Source organism: Crotalus tigris, unplaced genomic scaffold, assembly GCF_016545835.1.
Source record: "Crotalus tigris isolate CLP2741 ecotype Arizona unplaced genomic scaffold, ASM1654583v1 scf7180000017614.5298720, whole genome shotgun sequence".
NCBI lineage: Eukaryota > Metazoa > Chordata > Lepidosauria > Squamata > Viperidae > Crotalus > Crotalus tigris.
Genome location: NW_024096513.1, coordinates 3209702 through 3232127, shown reverse-complemented (window position 1 = coordinate 3232127; position 22426 = coordinate 3209702). Strand labels below are relative to the sequence as shown.

Below are 22426 nucleotides of genomic sequence, written 5' to 3'. Positions count from 1 at the left end.
CCACGTTGCGCGCGCACCCTCCGAAGTTCCTCCCAGATAAAGTCCGGGACGCGAAGGGGCGGGGCGCTCACGTGGGCTCAGCGAGCGAGCTTCACGACAGGCCTTTTGTCTCTCGCCGGCCACCGTCCCCTTCCCAGCGTCGAGAGCGCGCCGCGCCCCCGCCATTTTGTTTCCCGCGGCCGCCGGAGCTGAGCGATCCTGCCGGCGATGGGTGAGGCGAAGGCGGCGAGACGCTGAAGGGCCGCTACAGCAGCGCCTCAGCCGCGCTCCGTCCCGGGGGAGGCGGGGACCCTCGCGTTTCTCCGACCCCCGGCGCGGCCTCCTTCGGCACGAGGATGGCACTTGGCCCGCCGGCTCCTCAGGCGAGGCAGAAGGGTCGCGCCGGAACAGACCTGCGGCTCTGGCCGCGGCCTTTCTTGACAGCCTGAAGGCGAGAAATCGCGGGGCTGGACAGGAGGGCCGCGGCGGGGGCGCGGAATCGATTACATTTCTGCCTCCTCCTCCTATCCCGGTTGCTCTTCAGCTGTTTAACTCCATGCGCCTTTTCCTGACCCCTGATCTCTCTCCTATAATGACCCCTCACTCCCAAACGGTTGTTTCACACGAGCGTCTCTGCATAGCGATCCTCGACTCGCCAGCAAGCCATTACAAATGGCTCCTTTTACCTAGGACCGGGGTAGGCAACCTTGGCTCATGACTGGTGGACTTCAACTCCCAGAATTTCCCCCTGGTGCTGCTGAGGAATTATGGGAGTTGAGTTCCACCAGTCATAGAGGGGGGCCACAGTTTCCCCCATTCGGCTGAGGAATTCTGGGAGTTGAAGTCCACCAGTCATAGAGGGGGTCATAGTTTCCCCCATGCTGGCTGAGGAATTCTGGGAGTTGAAGTCCACCAGTCATAGAGGGGGCCACAGTTTCCCCCATGCTGGCTGAGGAATTCTGGGAGTTGAAGTCCACCAGTCATAGAGGGGGTCATAGTTTCCCCCATGCTGGCTGAGGAATTCTGGGAGTTGAAGTCCACCAGTCATAGAGGGGGCCACAGTTTCCCCCATGCTGGCTGAGGAATTCTGGGAGTTGAAGTCCACCAGTCATAAAAGAGCCAAGGTCGCCTCCCCTGCCCTAGGAAGTGCTCCAGCTGCCCTCTCGGGAGTTACTACTCCAGGTTGAAGACCACTGCTCTATTGGTGCTTTGACGGGGCTTCTTCACTGACAGTTCATTCCCTTCCTCCATTCTTTAACTGTGGAAGCTCTAAGCCGGTGTTTTTTCAAACTTGGCCACTTTAAGAGATGTGAACTTCAACCCCCAGAATTCTCCAGCCAATTCATGGCTGGGGAATTCTGGGACTTGAAATACACCCCTCTTAAAAGTGGTCAAGTTTGAAAAACACTGCTCTAAATGCTTTTTTAAAAAAAACTTTTTATTAATTTTCCAATGTTACAATTATATCTTTGAAAAGCAACGTGGCGTCTGAGTTACAATAATTCCATTACATGCAAATATTATTAATACAGATCTGCAACTATTACAGCCAATAGTTCCTCTCTTTTTTCCCTTATTACATACTGTCCCTTGTTTTAAATTAATATACTTCTTATTCTATCCATCAGCTACTTAATAGCTTTCTTACATTTATCAATAATTTTATATGTCTTATTTATTTTAACATTCCATCTTTTGGATCATCAAGAACCTTATGAATTTTCCCAGCTTTAATTTTGCGTTGATATTTAAATTAAACGTTTAATATTTATCATTTCCAAATGCTGCGGAATTGTGTGGATTCTTTTACACTGCTGGGGGTATTCCTGACTTGGCAAACTGGATATAAGAGTATTTTGGAATGAATGACTATTAATATTTTTGGTCTATTTTTTCCCCAAGATGGTAGCATAAGATTTCTTCCCCCATTCAGATTTTCTATATAAATTATAAATATATATTATATATAAAAACAGGCTATTTGGGAGCAAGTGGCCCTCGCAAATGAAATTTTTAGAAACCAGTTTTGAACTTTTAAATATAACACTGCTGTTTCTATCTAGATCCATGTAAAAATATTCCTGAAGTGATAACATATTCTAAAATTGAAATGGGATTCCTCAAAAGAGGTGCACAGATTTAGTCATGCTGTATTATTAAGATGTGTATGTACCTGTGTGAAGCAACTCATGATTGTTATAAGTAGAACTCATTGCAGCATCCCACAATTTGGCACCCCTAGCATATATAAGACAATAGTTCCCATGTTTCCTAGCCAGCCATTGAAGCAGGAGAGTGCCAGGTTAAGGAAGAGGATTACAGAAATGGCAAGCAGATATGTGCAACATGCTATTATAATATAATATAATAAAAGACTGAAGTGAGCTTCAGGAAATTGCTAGTTTTAACTTTGAGCCTGATGTATCTGCAGTTTAGAAAGAAACGTATGATGCTCCATCATTCTTGTACAGTTTACTAAGACATTTATGTAATGTGCAGATTTGATATTTGTGCACCAACTCCTGATACGAGATACTTTTTTCAAATGGTAAACCTACACAGAGCTTTCTGGATATTTTAGGAATTGCTATAACAATGCGGGCCTAACAAAATTTTCATTTCCAGTTCATAGAATCAAAGAAATTGTTTGAGGAGTGGGGCTGCCCCTCTGGTTGCCAGGGGTTATGGCAGGGGGAAGAAGGGGACCTAACCGGACATCCTACTGCCGCAATCCTCTCTGTGAAGCTGGAGCTCCTGGTGGTGCCAGCCACTCCACAACTTCTTCAATCACTAGTGTGCGTTCACGTACCAGGTACAGCTGAGCTACAGAGGAAGCCTGGTTCACTTCACCATGTGATTCACTTAACAACGATGGCAAAAAAGGTCGCAAAATGGGACAAAACTTACTTAACACATGTATCACTTAGCACCAGAAATTTGGGGCTCAATTGGGGTTATAAATCGAAGACTCCCTTTAAGGCCAAATTACTGGAAGTTGAATAAGTAAAATAGATACCTGAACCAAGAGCAGAGAATTACCAAAGTTCCAGAATGCACATAAGCCTCTCTAATCACTCGCTCAGAAATATTTTGAAAACAGGACATATTTCTACAAGGTAACAAGGAAGCAACAACCACAAAACCTGACTTGGGCCAGCCTCCACTTTTATTAACTGTGTAGTCTCACCGTAAGCAGAAAATTCAACCCACCTTATCCATAACAAGAATGGCATTTGATATCATTATTGGCCAGCATTTATTATGCAGTTTATCTATATCCTCAAGGTCGAAAGATTGTTTGTTACCTCACCCCCCACCAAGAGGGCAGAACTTGTGTGTTCTGACCCCAGCACTGTTCAAATAGACTTAGCTTAAACCAGTGTTTCTCAACCTTGACAATTTTAAGACATGTGGACTTCAACTCCCAGAATTCCACAGCCAGCATTGCTGGCTGTGGAATTCTGGGAGTTGAAGTCCACATGCCTTAAAATTGTCAAGGTTGAGAAACACTGGCTTAAACTGATCATGGGTTTGCTGATCAGTTGGGTCATGGGGAATTATCCGCTTCAGAGTGAGGCACATGAATGTCTACAAACCTCTTTTTTGAGTTGACCTGCTCTGTTTTCCTCTCACAGGAGCGGTTCAGGGACAGGTCTTTCCAGCCCTCCTTTGGCAACCCAAACAGTGGTTCCTCTCCAGCATTGCAAGATCCCAGAACTGCCCATTGAAAGGAGCATCTTGTTTGAACTCCAACTCTTCTTCTGTCATCTTATTGCTCTCTTTGTCCACTACATAAACATCTACAAAACAGTCTGGTGGTACCCACCCTCTCACCCTCCCTCCCATACTTCATTGGTGAGTATTTCATATCCGATTGCCTTTTTGCGAGATCTTAAATCGCGTTTATAAAACTAGAAAAAATATTGCTGCCTTAAGATTGTGAAAGACGACGTCCAAGGGCAGTCAGGTTGGAGAAAATGCTACCCAGATTTCTTCTTAAACTTAACTTCAAAATTGCTCGAATACTAAACTTAAGAGTATACAAGTATAATTTATAACGGGGGTCTGCTATGAGTCGTGGGGAATGTATAAAGGCTGCACATAACATGGCAAGCGAAAGCTATATTTTTCTTAAATCTGGTCTCTAAGTTAATATTAACCTTCTATGCCAGTGTTTCTCAACCTTGACCACTTTTAAGATGTGTGGACTTCAATCCCAGAATTTTCCAGTAAGCTAAATCCTGTTCTGTATTGTCTGGTCTTAATCCTTTGAAAAACTGTTAATGTTAATAATTTGAAGGGTCTTACAGAAAAGCAGTAGCTGAGGAAGAGCCTGGGGCTGCACTCATGGAGCGTGCATTCTCAGGCCCATTGCAGCGTAAACTCTGATGCACTTCATCAAGATTTGTCAGCCATTATAATGAGAGGGAGGTTTTGTATACCCATGGTCTGAAGACAAAGGGCAATGGCAATGCCTTCTTGATATCCATTTAGAAATGTTACATAGTTGTTCCCACGTTTGCGAGCTGAACTATGTAGGCTGTATGATAGGAAATCTTCTTGTTGTGCCCTATCCGTTATCGGACGTTGGCGATCATGTTGGCAATCCTGTTCTTATCAGAAGCCGCACGAAAAAGTCCTGCTGAGGTTTGTCCAAACCAATCCCTTAGATTTTGAAGCCACGATGTTCTTCTTCTGCCTGGACCTCGTTTGCCTTCAGTCTTTCCCTGGAGGATTAAATCTTTGCTGCCCCTAATCCAGTGTTTCCCAGCCTTGGCAACTTTAAGAGGGGTGGATTTCAACTCCCAGAATTCCCCAGCCAAGCATCCTGGGTAGGGAATTTTTGGAGTTGTAGTCTCCCCCCTTCTCAAAGTTGTCATGGTTGAGAAACACTATTCTAATCTATGTCAAATAATTTGAAACTGTTTATGAATCCTGCTCAGGTTTTTATTTGGTTGCTCAGAAACATTTACCTTGAAGTCAGTAACCAGGTGTTTGAGACAATCCCCTATGGAATTTGGGATGTTCTTAATTTCAGAATGAGCTTCATTTTGTCTCTTGCAAAATCCTAGCCAGTAAGGAATATAGTTGTTAGCTAAGGATGCTGGTATATTTAAAGATGTTTGGCTATCTCAGATACAGATATTGCAGATGACATCCCTGTGTCTTATGCAAGTGTTAGCAGACACAATGCAGGGGAAGAGTTGACATCTGAATCTTATGCCGGATGCGGTTGTTAACATGGTGGAACAATGTCTTACTGCTGGTAAACCTGAGTGGCTGCTTGTGATTGTGATTGTGTCCAAGATACACTATGAGCAATATCTATGGATATTTTAGGCAGCAGCGGTAAACTGAAATAAGCGGCCTTCTGTAGATTTCTTTCTCTGCCTTGCAGATTTTTCCTGGGTGTGTTTTCTGTTTATCTTATTTTTCCTTCATTGTGTAGCCAAATCAAAAGTGATTGAAAGAACATCTTTCTGCTTGGCTGCAGGTTTTGCGCTGTGTCTGAATGGAAGCGTGTAAGTGATGCAGAATGTAGATTGTGTGTTGCTAGGTTCACAGTGTCGTTTCACCAGAATGTAGTATCCAGAAATGAACCTGTTAGACTAGTTAACTTTGTCAAAGTTTGCCAGGGTCATCCCACCCATGAATCCAGTATATAAAAATTGTATCTCTGGTAAAGAAGACATCTTTGGGAGGAATAAGAGCCAAAGTGCTGGTTCAGTAAAAAGGGTGTTGTTGGGGTTGCGTGGGACAAAGAGTGACCAATGCAGTATTGTATAACTAATTTGAAGATAGTTCTTCAGCAGAAGTAACTATAGATAAATCCAGAGCTCAGCTGCTGGAGAGAGAGAGGGAAGTGTAATTTTTATTTGATTTGTACAGTCTTGTCTTTCCTTCCTGCAGAATTTTCATCTCATTGATTTCAATGTCCTGGCAGTGACCACTATTGTTTTGGCAAGAAGATTGATCATTGCTATTGTGAAGGAAGTGAAAGAGGTAAAGTGGCCCCAGTTGGGTCAGCAATGTGGGAAATTACTGCTTCTGATTATGCGTCAGCTGCTTCTTACTATGTCAGGAGCAAGTCTTACATATTGCAATCCTAATCCTAAGCAGGTTTATTCCAATTATAATTACTTCCATTATAAATTGAGTGGGCATAGACTTAGGAATTACAGTCCCTCAAAAATCAAATCAGCCCCTAGAATTCTGGAACGTTGTTCGTTTTCCTCCTCACCAGAAGTAATGACATCCTTGTTTCCTTTTTGTTTTGTGTTTTGTTGTTCTTGTTTCTTTAGGCTTCTCATTCGGGCAAGGTGTCCTTGCCACGCTCCATCTTCCTGGTCACCATGCGCTTTGTTGTCCTAACTGGCACAGGCTGGAGCCTCTGCCAGTCTATTATCCACCTCTTCAGATCATACTCGTTCCTCAACCTCTTGTTCCTATGTTATCCGTAAGTACCAAAAAAGAGAGTTGGTTTGTTTATATCCTGCCTTTATTATTTTTTTTTTTTTTTTTTTATTGAAATTTTTCAAAAGTTTTACAAATAAAAATCCACCCCCCCCTCCCCAACCACCCCACCCCCCCCCCCGACTTCCCAGAACTGAATATAGGATTATTTAACAAATATTTTAAAAATAACATTTGCAATTTATAAAATAATTAATAATAATAATAAAAATCACAGTAATAATATATATAGAAATAATATACATAACATAAACTTTAAAATGAATAATATATACTAAAAAAGAAAAAAAATAAAAAATAAAAAGAGAAGAGAGAGAGAGAAAGAAGAAAGAAGAAAGTAGACGAAAAATAAAGCATATATATATATAAAAAAAAAAATATATGAATAATAATACATTAAAAATGTATATATATAAAAAAGAAAAAGAAGAAAGAAAGAAAGAAAAAACAATCATTACAAATTATAAAAAGGCTAAATAATATTTTTCCATATCCAAATTATGTTGTATAAAATTTATCCATTTTTCCCATACCGCAAAAAATTTTTCTTGAGATTGCTCCTTTAAGAAAGCCGAAATCTTTGCCATTTCTGCCAAATACGAAACTTTATGAAACCATTCTTGTAAAGTAGGCAAAGATTCCTTCTTCCAATATTGTCCTATTAACAACCTAGCGGCTGTAATCAAATTTAACATCAATATAACCTCCTTAGCATCACAGTCAATAACAATACCTAGTAAAAATAATTGCGGAGTAAATTTTACCCTTCTTTTAAAAATTCTTTGAATATTCCACCATATCTTAATCCAAAAAGCTTTTATATGCTTACACGTCCACCAAATATGGTAATAGGTAGCATCCAAATATCCACATCTCCAGCATTTCGGCTGTAGATTAGGGTACATAATGGACATTTTCTTTGGGTCAAGGTGCCATCTATAAAACATCTTATAAAAATTCTCTCTTAAATTTTGCGCTTGTGTGAATTTAACATTTCTTATCCAAATAAGTTCCCAAGTATCCATTGAAATCGTTTCACCAATATTCTGTGCCCATTTAATCATACAATCTTTAACTAGTTCAAGTTCTGAATCTAATTCCACTAAAACCCCATAAACTCTCTTAATATGGGTTGGCCTTTGATCTCTTACTTGTTTTAAAAAAATTCCATCTTCTCTAAGCCAGCCCATTTTACAATCCATCTTCCATCTATCCACTATTTGTCTATATTGGAACCATGAATAAGTTAAGTTTTCATGTGTTAATTCTTCCAAAGATTTTAACTGCCAGTCTTGGCCATCCCATCTTAATAACTGTACGTAAGAGACCTTGTCCATATTTACCCCTTTCCTTATACCTTCTATGGCATGCCGAGGTATAGCCCATAATGGTATTTTGAAGTCACTTTTATAATACTTTCTCCACACTCTTAGCAAAGAGTTTCTTATAATATGAGACTTAAAAACCCAATCCACTTTTTTATTAAATATTAAATAGGCATGCCATCCAAAAAATAGGTCCCAGCCTTCCAAATGAAGTATTTCTGTATTTGTTAAATTCACCCAATCGCTAATCAATGTCAATACTACAGCATCATAATACAATTTCATATTTGGTACCTTGAGTCCACCTCTCTCACGAAAATCTTGCATTATTTTAAGTTTCACCCTTGGTTTTTTCCCTGCCCAAACAAATTTATTAATACCTTTTTGCCATTCATCTAAATTACGTTCGTTCTTTAAGATAGGTAACATTTGGAACAAAAAAATAAACTTTGGCAGGACATTCATTTTAATAACTGCAATTCTGCCCATAAGGGATAACTGTAAATTATTCCAGTTTTTTAAATCCTTCTGTACCTCCATCCACAGCTTTTCATAATTATTTTTATACAATTTTACATTAGAAGCAGATAATGTAACCCCCAAATATTTTACCTTATCAACAATTTCAAAGTCTGTTAAGTTAACTAGAGCCTGTTTATCACCATTAGTCATGTTTTTAGCTAATATTTTGGTCTTATTATTATTAATTTTAAAGCCAGAAACACGTCCATATTGTTGAATCAATTGTAATAATTTCACCACCGAAGAAACAGGTTGAGACAAAGTAACAACCAAGTCATCTGCAAAGGCTCTTAATTTATATTCTTTTTTATTAATTTCTATTCCTTTTATTTCTTGAGACTCCCGAATTTTAATCACCAAAATTTCCAGTGTTAAAACAAACAATAACGGAGACAACGGGCATCCCTGTCTTGTTCCTTTTTCTATTACAAAAGCCTCTGACAAACCCCCATTTACAATAATTTGAGCAGTCTGTTTTTGATATATATTGGATAATACTTGTAATATATTTTGTCCAAAATTCATCTCCTTGATTAAACACAGCATAAACTGCCAATTCACTTGATCAAAGGCTTTTTCAGCATCCAAAAATATCAAGCCTGCAGAGACTTGGTTATTCTTTTCTAAATACTCTAATAAATTAATAATTTGTCTAACGTTATTCTTCATATACCTTCCAGTTATAAAACCCGATTGATCCCTATGTATAAACTGCTGCAAGATCCCCATAAGCCTGTTAGCTAAAATTTTTGCAAAAATTTTATAATCCACATTTAAAAGAGATATAGGCCTATAATTTTTAGGCAAAGTAAGATCTTGACTATCTTTTGGAATCAATGATATAAATGCATTACGCCAGGATGGAGGGATCTCTAACCCCTGTAATAAATTATTAAACAGTTCACACAACGGTTGGATCATCTCTTCTACTAAAGCTTTATAATAAATAGATGTCAACCCATCCGTACCCGGCGCTTTGCCCAATTTCAATTGTTTAATAGCTGTAACAATTTCTTCCTTAGTAATTAAACCGTTAATCTTTTTTTCCTGATCTTCTGTTAATTTAGGAAAGTTGACTTTGCCTAAATAATTATTTATATCTGTAATTTGAATATTGGTACCCTTATATAATTTTTGATAGTATTCTAAAAAAGATTTCTTAATCAATTCTTTCTGATAAACCAATTTACCATTATAATTTATTTTATCTATATTCCTCTGTTTCTGTTTTTTTCTTAACTGATAAGCCAACCATCTCCCTGGTTTATTAGCATTACAAAATGTATTTTGTTTCATAAATAGCAAATTAGTTGCAGCTTGATCAGCCATCAGCATGTTAAATTGTGTTTTTAACAATTTTAAAGCTCCTTTAATCTTTTCATCTAAGGGATTTGAAATTAAAAGTTTCTCTTTTAATTTAATCTCCTCTTCCAAGTCTTTCCGTTTCTGAATCTGTTTCTGTCTATGCAAATTATTCATTTTTATCAAAATACCACGCATAAAAGCTTTACTTGCATCCCAGACCATTGACAATGATGTTCCCTTGTTCATATTTAAAGTAAAATATTCCTTTAAACATTCCTTTAATTTATGAACATTTTTTTCTTGTTTAAATAAATTCTCATTCACCCTCCAGGATCTCCTATCTTCCTTCTCTACAAACAGTTCCATCCAAACTGGACTATGATCGGACAATGTCCTAGAAAAAATTTTTACATTCTTCACCCTGTTGTATAAATCTGTTGTGATCAAAAAGAAATCAATTCTTGAGAAAGATTGGTGTCTATCTGAGAAAAACGTAAAATCCTTTTCTTCTTGATTACGTTCACGCCAATAGTCTCTCAATTCCCAATCTTCTTTCATGTCAAAAAAGGCTTTAGGTAATTTAGCCTGTTTAAAAAAGGTAGAAGAGCCTTTTTTGTCCATTTGTATATCTAAGACACCATTCCAGTCTCCCATTAAAATCACGGATCTATAGTCCAACAAAGTTATTTTCTGATGTAGTAACCTATAAAATTGCTCCTGTTGCTGGTTTGGTGCATACAACCCCACAATAAGAATTTTCTTGCCATATAAACCAAGTTCAAGCATAACATATCTTCCATAAGGATCTGATTCTAACAAGGTAGCAGATAAATTCTGTTTAACATAGATTACCACACCCCCTTTCTTCCCAGGGGCGGGAGATACAAAATGAGATCCCAAGCGAGGATTATTTAAATATTTTTGATCTTTAGCTGTAATATGAGTTTCTTGCAAGCAAATAATATCATTGTTGTGTTGTTTCAAATAGTGGTAAATTTTTTTTCTCTTTTGAGGAATGTTTAATCCATTAACATTCCAGGACAGGAGCTTTGCCATCTCCCTTGGCCTTCAGCCTGGAGAAGATCCGCTCAAATTCTGCTGCTGATGAATATGTAGCAGAGCTTTTGGGTCTTGCTCCTCCCACCGGCACTGAAGCAATTTGCTGAGTAGATTCTTCAATTTCTTTTTCTTTTTCTTTTTTCTGTTGTTCTTTTTCTTTACGTTTATGTGCTGCACGGGTCATTCTCTGTTCTTTAACCTCTGGTTGAGACATCCATACCACCTGTCCAGCAGTCATCATCCCTGTACCTTCAGATTTCTGTTCCATCTCTTTGTCACTCAAGACTTTATGCATCATGGGCAAAGGAGAGCCTGCTCCCAGGACCGTTTTATAAAATTCCTTAGCTTTAGCAACTGTATTAAGTCTATAACGTGTCCCCGCATGGCTCAAAACAATGCCCATCGGAATCTCCCATCTAAATGGCATTTGTCTTGCTTTAAGTTCATTTACTAAAAAAGCAAAATCTTTTCTGCTTCTTAAAATTTTAGGTGGAATTTCCTTTTAATAATAATATCTTGGGCAGCAATCTGAAATCTTTTATTATAAAAAGTTTGTAGAATCTGATTTCGCAAAGACTTCTTAGCAAAATATATCACCACATCTCTAGGCAAATTCCTCTGTTTTGCAATCCAAGAATTAACTCTATAAATTCTTTCCACATCCCCACGTAACTCTTCTTTACCTTTATTATTTTTATGAATAACTCAAGGTGGTGAGAACACACACAATACTCCTTCCTCTTTCTACGTGAGGTGAGTTAGGCTGAGAGAATATGTGTGTGTGTGTGTGTGATTGGCCCAAACTCACCCAGCCGGCTTTCGTGCCTAAGGCAGAATTAGAACTCAGTCTCATGGTGACTGGCCGAAAGTCACCCAATTGGCTTTCATGCTTACGTCAAGATTAGAACTCAAAGCCTCCTGATTTCTAGTCTGGTGCCTTCACCACTAGACCAAACTGGCTCTCAGTTCCCCTCTTTCTGCTTCCTTCTGGTACTGAAATAGTCCCAAAATGAAACAAATCTCATGATTAAAAATCAAGAATCCAATCGCACCTTTTCCAGCTAACAAAGTTATTAAAAGGTATAAGCTTTTGTGTGCCCAGGAAAGCGAATGCTATTTAATAAACTTCTCCTTTATTTTCTGTTTTTTAACATCCTTTTCGAATTGGTATTGTTATCATCCCACCTTTATTTTTGGTCAGCTCTAGGTGACATACAATATAGCTAGGTGTAGGTGGCAGTTGAATTCCACCCAGAAGCAAACTGGTAACCAGTCTGTTCATGGAGCAGAGGCATTGGATTTATCAAAACGCATCTGTGCTGATATATCCTGGGCTGGTTGCAGCTTCCAGATGATCTTCAAAGGCAGTCCCGTATGGAGCACATTGTAGTACTCCACCTGGGACAGGGCTGACGCACGAGTGACTGTGAACTGGTCCTGGAGAGGATTCTACCAGAGAACAAAATGGAATAGTACTAAAAGCCCCCAGATTGAAAAACCAATTCTCCTTGGTGTAGTGCGACCCAATCCAGAACCAAGACTCTTTGTTTACCCTTGTTCAAATCTTGTCGATACTCTTTATATCTCTAAAACAGTGGTTCTCAACCTGTGGGTCGGGACCCCATTTGGGGTCGAACGACCATTTCACGGGGGTCGCCAAACAACGCAGTCTGCCATTTTTTCCCCTTTTCCTTAGCTGTGCTACTCCCTTTTATTCTATTGGCTTTCGAAAGCCATAGAACAGACTGTCTTGAATAGAGTCTAATTCTATTGGCTTTCAAAAGCCAATAGGAATTGTCCAGGCTGTCTCTGCCCTGCTGAGCCCACCAAAAGTCCCGTTCTGCAAACGGTGCTGCACCAGTTGAGTAGTCCTCGACTTATGACCGGTTGGGGGTCGGGGCATTAAAAAGGTTGAGAACCACTGCTCTAAAATATATTGAGCCAGAGCCTAGCTGTAACAAAATGTGTTCTTTTGCAGGTGGTCCTCACTTAACACAGACTTGTTCAGCAACTATGCAAGCTTGCGATGGCACTGAACAAGTGTTCTTTTGGCTGGTTCTGAGTGCCCAGCTCGCTGTTGTGATGTCGCAGCCTCCAGAAGTCACATAATCACTATTTGTGACCTTTGCTGACTTCTTACAAGCAAATTCAATGGGGGAAGCAGACCGGAAGTCGCAAAGGGTGACCAAGTGATATCCTTGCTGAATGATTGCTCTGGATTCTTTTAAGGACAGCAACCAGGAAGTGCTGGATCAGCCATTGCTAAGCTGTCACGTGACGTCACAGTTTATGACTGCATTGCTTAGCGACCGGGATTCCGGTCCCAGGTGCTGTCATTAACTGAGGACCATCTGTATTAAAGAAGGAAGCATTTATAGTCCTCCAAACAATTTTGGGTTTCCATTACTTTGATATCCTGTCATTTTGGTCAGTGGCCAGCGATGACATAGTTGGACATTTGATGACCATATTTTAATAAGTGAATTCTATTTACGCCAGAATAAGCATTACGCTACGTTACGTGTAATTCCTTTAAATTACTTTAAACAAATCTCTGACCTTAAGCAGGCTGCTTCCCAGTCTCTCGCTTGACTTGTTTTATAATCTAGTTAGCAGAGTAGCAGCTTCATGTCAGTTTCTGTGAGAACTCTAAAATGAACGCCAGCTAAATTATAAGCTGCTTAGTGTTGGGAGAGTAACACGGATGGTGAATCTAACTTCATAAAAGTTACTTCAGAATTGTTCTCCTCTTCCAAGGTTTGGCATGTACATCCCCTTCCTGCAGCTGAACTGCGATTTTCGCAAGAGCAGCTTCTTCTCTCCTGTGGCCAGCATTGGCCCTCGTGACACAGGAGATGTCAGCTTGCGGGGAAAGGACTACCTCTCTGTTCTCAAGGAGACCTGGAAGCAGCACACTCGGCAGCTCTACAGCATGGAGACTATGCCCACCCATGCCTGCTGTCTCTCCCCAGATCTGATCCGCAATGAAGTAGAGTATCTGAAGGTGGATTTCAACTGGCGCATGAAGGAGGTGCTGCTAAGCTCCATGCTCAGTGCCTATTATGTGGCCTTTGTACCAGTGTGGTTTGTGAAGGTAGGTGGCTGTGGACTGGGGCTTCTGCAGGACAGTCCAGTTATGGGGAGGGGCGGGCAGACTTCTCGGTCAAGGTTGGACCCGTTCCAAAAGGGAATTGCTCTGCTCCCTTTCTAAAACAGAATGGGCCCTTTTAGGAATGATCCAATTTTGACATATTTATGTAACTCTAGCCTAACCTCATGCATTCAGCCCCCATAAATACTCTTGTCATTTTCTTCTGGAATTTACTCATCTCTTCTGCGTAGTTCAGGATCAGAAGGTTTTATCCCGTTCTTTTTTTCTTCGGCGTCATAAATTTAGGGATCTCAGATGTGGGTTGAGACCATGGCATCATGGCCCAGTCTTGGAAAGGATGCCAGGTTTGATGTTTGAAACTCACCACTATTGAAAGTTCAATAGTCTCTTAATGTGGTGCCTTGGGCGAGGTTGTACAGATTGGTTTATTGTTTTAGAGCTTTCTTTCCAAGAAACTTTAGGGTTTGTAGACTTCAACTCCACCTGTTGAAGTCCATAGTGTTAATGTTGCCCACTTTGGACAGCCTTGTTACTGAGGCAAACTTTGACATGATTCACATATATTATCACCTTTTACCACATAGTAAATGCTTTTTGTGGTTTATTACAAGTCTGTTTTGAAGTCATCCTCCAGGTCAGATTTTAAGATCAGACATATTTGACCTACTTTGGTCCCCAGAACCACCATGTAATGAAGAACTCTGGAAGCTGGGCAGCCTTGCTGGATCGATCCCAGTGCTGTAGATTTCCACAAGTAATTCCCATTTCCCACTCATCAAAGAGCTGTCCCTTGCAGGACCAGGATACTTTGAGGAAATGCAAGTCTAGTTTGGAAAGTACAGCTGTGGACCTCTTTTTTATTATTATTATTATTATTATTTGTTCCTGACCTCCCCTTGCGTTTTCACAGAGCACACAATATTACGACAAGCAGTGGTCTTGCGAGTTGTTCCTCTTGGTCTCCATCAGCACATCTGTCATCCTCATGCAGCATCTGCTGCCTGCCCGCTACTGCGACCTCCTGCATAAGGCTGCCGCACATCTGGGTTGCTGGCAGAAGGTCGACCCATCTCTCTGCTCCAACGTGCTGCAGCATCAGTGAGTGGCCTCCATCTTTCCAAAATCCATTTCTCGGTCCTTTTAGGCCGTCAGAAACTCGGGTTGTACAAAGCAGCCTTCCTAAACTTGTCCTCTTCAAGGTTCAGGGCTCCCAGCGTGGAGACTTGGCAGCTGCTGCATCCCAGGGGCACGCTGGCTGGTATTTCCGAGACTTGCACCGTGGAGATGCCTTATTAAGCAGTGGAAGAAAAAAGTACTTATGTGTCTAAGTCTGGTCTAATCTGGTGTCCCTTTTTTAGCAACAGGTTAACCATTTTTAAATGTCCAGCTAGCTAAATGCTACTTAGGGCCTCACAAGCTGGCATAAAAGCCAAGTCCCCCTCCTACTCGTAGCCTCTAGTCCAGGGGTAGGCAACCTTGGCTCTTTTATGACTCGTGGACTTCAATTCCCAGAATTCCTGAGCCAGCATGGATTACCTGTATATCCAGGGTCCCCAACCCCTGGTCCGTGGCCCAGTACCAGGCTGTGGCATGCCAGCGGGATGCAGGCAGCACACAAAACCACGCGGAAAAACCTCCCCACGGAACCTGTGCCTGGTGCCCAAAATGTTGTATATATATTATACTGCTGTATATTATTCTGTAGCAGTTTGGGATTTTTGATTTGATAGACAATCTACCACCAGTGGTGAGATTCAAATACGTGAACAACTGGTTCTCTGCATGGATGCCACTTCCGGAAGTCCATTCTGGGCCTGGGCAACAAAAAATTAGCTACCGGTTCTGCCGAACTGGTGTGAACTGGCTGAATCCCACGGAAGGAAGGAAGGAAGGGGAGGGAGGGAGGGAGGGAGGGAGGAAGGAAGGAAGGGAAGGAAGGAAGGAAAGGAAGGAAGGAAGGAAGGAAGGAAGGAAGGAAGGAAGGAAGGAAGGAAGGAAGGAGATAGATTCAAATACGTGAACAACCAGTTCTCTGCATGGATGCCACTTCTGGAAGTCCATTCTGGGCCTGGGCAACAAAAAATTAGCTACCAGTTCTGCCGAACTGGTGTGAACTGGCTGAATCCCACGGAAGGAAGGAAGGAAGGAAGGAAAGGGAGGGAGGGAAGGGAAGGAAGGAAGGAAGGAAGGAAGGAAGGAAGGAAGGAAGGAAGGAAGGAAGGAAGGAAGATAGATTCAAATACGTGAACAACCAGTTCTCTGCATGGATGCCACTTCTGGAAGTCCATTCTGGGCCTGGGCAACAAAAAATTAGCTACTGGTTCTGCCGAATTGGTGTGAACTGGCTGAATCCCACGGAAGGAAGGAAGGGGAGGGAGGGAGGGAGGAAGGAAGGAAGGAAGGAAGGAGATAGATTCAAATACGTGAACAACCAGTTCTCTGCAGGGATGCTACTTCCGGAAGTCCGTTCTGGGCCTGGGCAACAAAAAATTAGCTACCGGTTCTGCCGAAGTGGTGCAAACTGGCTGAATCCCACCACTGTCTACCACCCTTCTCCCCCACCCCCACTGCCCCTCCCCTGCTTCTCTCAATGACTCAGGAAAAAGTACTCCTTTTCAGTGTTAAATTCCTGCCCAGCAACTCAGTAAAAAGACAAACACTTTGCTGCTTGGCTGTCCTGGCCCTTGGAAGTCAGTGCCACCAAAGGGGAGGATGAGCAGCTGGGAAAGGCCCAGTCTCTCCTTCTGGTCCTCCAGCTGCCTGTTGAACCTATCTTTCAGGTGGACGGACGAATGTCTGTGGCCACAGGGGGTGCTAGTGAAACACAGCAAAAACGTCTACAAAGCGGTGGGCCACTGCAATGTGGCAGTGCCTTCGGATGTCTCCCACTTCCGCTTCCACGTAAGCTGCTCTCTCCTTGTATAAATGTTGATGGTGGATGGCTGCCATTTTGTCCTGCCCTCCCTCCACCCTGGTTTGGTCGTTGCAGAAGCGCAGCCAGTGGTTCGCTTGAGGGGTTTCTTTCTTTTAAGCGCACTACAAGCCCTGGTGGTCTCCAGAAAAGGAGGTAACCAGGCCCATTTTGCTTAGCTTGTAGCCCAAAGGATGCTGGGTGAGTATTGCAGAGGCAGCTTTCACCTACAAGCCTCTGAGCCCTTGGTGAACAGAGGATGATGTTCTTTTTGTTGGCTCTCCAGTCAGGAAAACTGTTACTGGGAGTTTTCTGTAGCCTCTATTCCTTCTTTATGATTTATTTTAGGGTGTTTTTCAATTCTGGCCCTTGAACATTAAATTAAAAGCGTGCCAGGACGTTCAGCATTTGCCTCAAGAAGAGGAAACGGGGAACTTAATTCTGCCATGACTAGAAAGGCTGGGCTGTAACTTTCTAATTGAAAGAGAAGCCCAGAGAACAGGGCCAATGATGCCGCTGTTAGCCACAGGGAATTCTTAAAAATCAGGAGTTCCAGGTCCGTTCTGTGTGAAAGTGAAAGCTTTCCTACATCTGCACATTGTGTTGGCAAAAGGCTGGTTTTCCCAGTACAGTTTTTTTCTGGAGTATTTGCCCATTACTCTTGCAGCTGATCTGAAAACCACAGGCTAGAAAGTTGGAGAAGGTTCTCTGATTGTTAACAATTAGACAACTGCCAGTAAACAACAGTTGTCCATAACTTAGCATGCGTTCCTCTGCTGGGCACTGCCACTTGTTCCTCCAAACCTCTCCTCTAGGCCCTTTTCCTACATCGTCGTCCACAGTTTTCAGCCCCGCCCTGGCAGCCAAGAGAGCAACACAACACTGATTAAATAAAAAAAAATGTTGTATTTTTAAGGGTTCCACTCCCCCCCCCAAGTGACTGCAGTTTCATTTCCCTTTTGCAATTTTGCCAGATTCAAGGCAACAATTGCAATAGATCTGATGGAGATCTGCGATGTTTACTCAGAAAGTTTTAACTTTTTAGATTCTATTTTGGTTTGGCTAGCCCAGAGGTAGGCAACCTTGGCTCTTTTATGACTGGTGGACTTCAACTCCCAGAATTCCTGAGCCAGCCAAGCTGGCTCAGGAATTCTGGGAGTTGAAGTCCACCAGTCATAAAAGAGCCAAGGTTGCCTACCCCGGGCTAGTCAGTTTGAATGCTGACCAGAGCAAAATGGTGGGGTATAAATAAAATAAATAAGAAAGGCATGAATGTTAAATAATGTAATTTTACTCCGGTGCCTGGATAGCTTTGTGAAGTCCGGGGCCTTCACTGGGCCCCAGGAACTGCAGGCTGTTCACCCAAAGGAATCTCTCTTCCCTCTAGTTTTTTTTCAGCAAGCCTCTGCGGATCTTGAACATCCTGCTCCTCCTCGAAGGAGCCGTCATCTTCTATCAGCTCTACTCGCTGGTGGTCTCCGAGAAGTGGCACCAGACCATCTCGCTGGCCCTGATCCTCTTCAGCAACTACTATGCGTTCTTCAAACTTCTACGGGACCGCCTGGTGCTGGGGAAAGCTTACTCCTACTCTGCCACCAGAGAGACTGATCTGAAGCTGAACTGAGGGCCAGGTGCAGGAGGTAACGGGGAGCAGCGGCTCCGAGCGTTGTCGAGGGTCGCCCGAGACCGCATCGAGGGGGCCCTCGTCTGCCTGCCCTGCCCTGCAGGAGAAGCGTTTCCTCACTGGGTCACGGAGCATGCTGGAGCACAGGGCTTGAGAATCACGCAGTCAGGCCGGCCCTGAGCTTTGTATGTCTTTTTTTACCATTTCTTTTGGTTTGGTTTTGCTTTGGTAAGGAAAATATCTTATTTTTATACTCTCAATTTCTGTCAGCCTGGTTTGTGGAGCAGTAAGAGCTGTAACAACCACCCAGTCTTACGAGTATTTCTTGTTGGTGCTCTGGGGCTGCCTGGGGGCTTTTGTGGGGGAGGGGCTGGGGGGGGTCTGCATTTGTAAACATATTTGCAGCTTAGCGAAACGCAAGGTCTATAATCCAAACTGCGGTCCTTCCTCTGCTCCCTCCCCCAGCTCCGTAGAAAACACCCCAGTGCTGCTAGGTTCTTGATGGTAGGCATCCTGAGGAGAGCAGTTTTTCTCAACCTTGGCAACTTTCAAGATGTGTGAACGTCAGCTCCCCGCATTCCTCGTGTCTGGCTGGGAAATTCTGGGAGTTGAAGTCCGCCTGAGAAACTAACCCCGCTGTAGAGGAAGGAATTGAAACTCTTGAAATGGCTTCAGCTAACCCAGTGGTTCTCAACCTTTTTAATGCCGCGACCGCCAACCGGTCGTAAGTCGAGGACTACTCAACTGGTGCAGCACCATTTGCAGAATGGGACTTTTGGGGGGCTCAGCAGGGCAGAGACAGCCTGGACAATTCCTATTGGCTTTTGAAAGCCAATAGAATGAGACTCTATTCAAGAGAGTCTATTCTATTGGCTTTCAAAAGCCAATAGAATAAAAGGGAGTATCACAGCTAAGGAAAAGGGGGGGAAATGGCGGATTGAGTTGTTTGGCGACCCCCGTGAAATGGTCTTTCGACCCCAAATGGGGTCCCGACCCACAGGTTGAGAACCACTGAGCTAACCCTTGGTGAGGTGGAAGGGATTACCGTTTTGAAAAAAAAGAGTGGAGGAAAAGGAGGTATATAGTAACACTTGGAATTTGACAGCATCTTCTCTGACTAATAAATGTTATGAAAAGTTTTATAAAACCACGAGGGGTGCGAATTAACAAGGGTCACATGCATGCTCTTCAGGCATTGGGTGGCATTTCCTGGGTCTCTTCCCGTGTAGTAGTTGCTTGACACAAAAACTTTTGTGTACAGGAAAGAGGCCTTAGATGGTTACAGAGCGTCCTTGCATTGAAGCTGTCCTGTCAGTGGTTAAAAATTAAAAAAATATACTTAAGAGAGAGATAGTAAGGGGGAGTTTCCTGCCAGCCAAATCTTTCCTGTTCTTCTACTTTTTAAAGAGCAGAAGACATTGATGAGTCAGGTCAAAGCCTCTCTAGCCCATCATCCCTGTCCTACTGTGACCAGCCAGATGATATTGGCGGCCCCTGGGCAGAAGATGAACCTAATAGCCGTTGCTGTCTTCTAGTCATGGACTCACTGTCAGTGCTTGGGTTGCCCCCCTCCCCCCCGAACAGTGCCACAACGGTCTTGAGCCTTTTGCCCTTCTACACAGAAAGAGACACAAGAAATGGCAGCTCTTTCGGAAGTGGCTCCTTAACAAAAGCAGAGGCTCAGACAGTTGCCGATGGATGTTGGCAACAGAAAGGTGTTGCCTGCAACAGCTGAGCCTTCTTAGTTTATGTCCAAGGTAATTAAAATGATCCCAACCTGTTGCGTCTCTCTGAGCTTTGCGGTTGAGTTTCCTCATCCTGCCCTACGGCTGCTTTGTTTTCTGCAGCGACAGAAACGACCCCTTGCTAAAAGTGTAGCAAGAGAAGAAGCTGTGTTTATAGCTTAACTTGTCAGCTCTTCAAGGTGACAAGATCAGGAAACAGGAGTCTCGGAAGGAATGCTAATACAACGAAGAGTGTTGCAACAGAAAGTTGTCAAAAACTCTCTACTTCAATTTATACCTAACACAAAGTAGAGTTGTTTGGGGTTTCCTCTCACACTCTCTAGTTTACCAGGACTCGGATAATCTCTTCTACCGTGGCTTGGAGTTCCCCTCTCCCTTTCCTGAATCAGCTCTTCCACCCTCCATGCCTTCACATAACCTCCTAAACTTTCATTAGATGTAGGTCTACCAGGTGTGGGCAGCAGGACCTCTTTGCTGCCAAATAATGGCCATTTAGAATTTTGTAGCCCAGATTAGATAGGTCCAGTCAGATACCCATCCTCTCTAGAAGGCATCCTAAGGTTCTTGCCAATACGCCAAGCTATAAAACATTTTGGCTGTTGGTGATTAATTGAGTAAGACCAACTACATTATGTCCTAGTGTGAATTTATTTGACCAGTTTGTATGGCTGTCCGTCTCAACAAGTCTGAGGGCAGCCCAAAGGTGCTTTTCCAAAAGACAACTGGACTTGAAGGAAAAAAACAAAAAACACAGTCCAGGTCTGTTTTGAAAAAGCACCTTGGGGATAACCATGTTCTGGATGATTGAGAATCTCCATAGACAAGCGATTGGGTGGCAAACAGTTTAAATAAAAACAATTATAAACATTACGCAAGTTAAAATACATAGCGACTGAGCTACATCAACCCAAATTGCCAGCATAGGTAAGAAAGAGGTGGTTATATATAACTTGGAGGCCCAGAACCAGGTCTTTCAAGCCTTAGGAGAGGCCAGCAGAGTTGAGGCCATTCTAATCTCTGGAGGGAGAATTTTACAGGGTGGAGGTTATGACCGAAAGGACGTGTCTCCTCAGCCCCTCCAACTAGCAAGGATCCCTTGTGTAGCCATGCCAACATTGCAGAGCTTTTGAAATCAAATCAGAATCCTAATGTTGGAGGGTTCTCCATAGGTCATGAAGTCCAACTGCGGGCATCAAAATCAAAGCATCCTTGACGAGCACTTGTCCAAAGTCTGCTTGAGCATCTTGGAAACCACCCACCTATGTCTTACGTACATCCTCAGGGAGACAGAAATCAATTATTTTATCCCCTACTCCATTATCTTTTATCAGAGCTAAAATGTTTTGTTTCCTAGTTTTATTTCCTCAAAATTCAGCCTGTACAGATAATCCTTGATTTGTGATCAGCTGCTTAGCAACTGTTTGAAGTTACAACTGACCCCTCAAGAAAGGTAATTTTGACCTGGATTTGAAGTTCTAACCGCATCCCCCACTTTCCACCCTGCAATCGTGTGACCCCATTTTGGACATCCAACAATCGGCAAAAGTGCCCAAAGTGGGTTCGTTTAACAACCGCAGCGTTCGTTGAACAATCAACACAGAAAAGGTTGTAAAATTGGACAGTCGTGTGATGACCCACTTAACAAGCAGCGTGACTTAATGACCATAATTCTGGACTCCATCATCATCATCATGAGCCAAGGATTACCTGTAGTTGTTGCCCAAGGGTAGGGAAGGCAGGACGGGAACTGCTTGAACAAACTCATTGAAGAATTTGTCTAGATATTTCAGCCTTTCAAAACGTTTCAATTTCTGGTCTCCACGAATGGGAAGCAAAAGCTTCCTGGGTTGGAAAATTGCCCGCAGTCGTCTGTTCGTATTCCTGGAGCAAGAACACGCTGGGAAAGCGCTCCCGGGTGCTGGCACTAGAGGGCAGCAGAGCTTTGCTTCTGCAAGGAGCCTGGCAAGGGAGATGGCACAGTTCTGCCAAGCCCTCAGAGGGAGGGGCCCAGGCACCTGGCTCCCTCGGGTCCCTGTGGAGCGGTGGCTAAAGCTGGAAGAACCAGTGGGGAAAGATTTGGACAAGGATACGGAAAATGGAGAAAAGAAGGCCTCCTACTTCAAAACCCAGACATGCGTGAGGATGCCCTCGCTGCAATTTCTTATCCCAGATGGATTGCCAGATAGCAAGTTTTATCAGCAAGTGGCTGCTGCCACCCTGCTAGACAGTTGGCAGAGGTTCCCTGCTGTTCGTGCCAGATCAGCATCAGCTAGGCCTAGCGTGGCAGGTGGCAAGGAGGGAGACCGAGGCTGGCCGCCTTCCTCTGCCACGAAGCTTGTGGATGGGTGGGTTTCACTGCCCCAGCTGGTG

At 42.9% G+C, this 22426-nt stretch overlaps 1 protein-coding gene across 3 annotated transcripts; it reads left to right on the top strand.

Moving 5' to 3' along the window:
• Positions 1-75: 75 nt before the first annotated feature.
• On the top strand, positions 76-18616 carry TMEM39B (transmembrane protein 39B). Of its 3 annotated transcripts, XM_039329496.1 has the most exons (10): positions 76-211; positions 2605-2791; positions 3615-3834; positions 5890-5982; positions 6282-6436; positions 13422-13758; positions 14687-14874; positions 16557-16677; positions 17435-17436; positions 18075-18253. In XM_039329496.1, exons 2-10 carry the CDS (start codon positions 2664-2666, stop codon positions 18103-18105), a joined length of 1275 nt encoding a protein of 424 aa, XP_039185430.1. In that variant the 5' UTR covers positions 76-211; positions 2605-2663; the 3' UTR covers positions 18106-18253. The 3 variants fall into 3 exon arrangements, with proteins under 3 accessions (XP_039185430.1, XP_039185412.1, XP_039185421.1); XM_039329478.1 differs by lacking the exon at positions 17435-17436 and having other exon boundaries at positions 18075-18616; XM_039329487.1 differs by lacking the exons at positions 76-211; positions 17435-17436 and having other exon boundaries at positions 997-2791; positions 18075-18616.
• The last annotated feature ends 3810 nt before the right edge of the window (positions 18617-22426 follow it).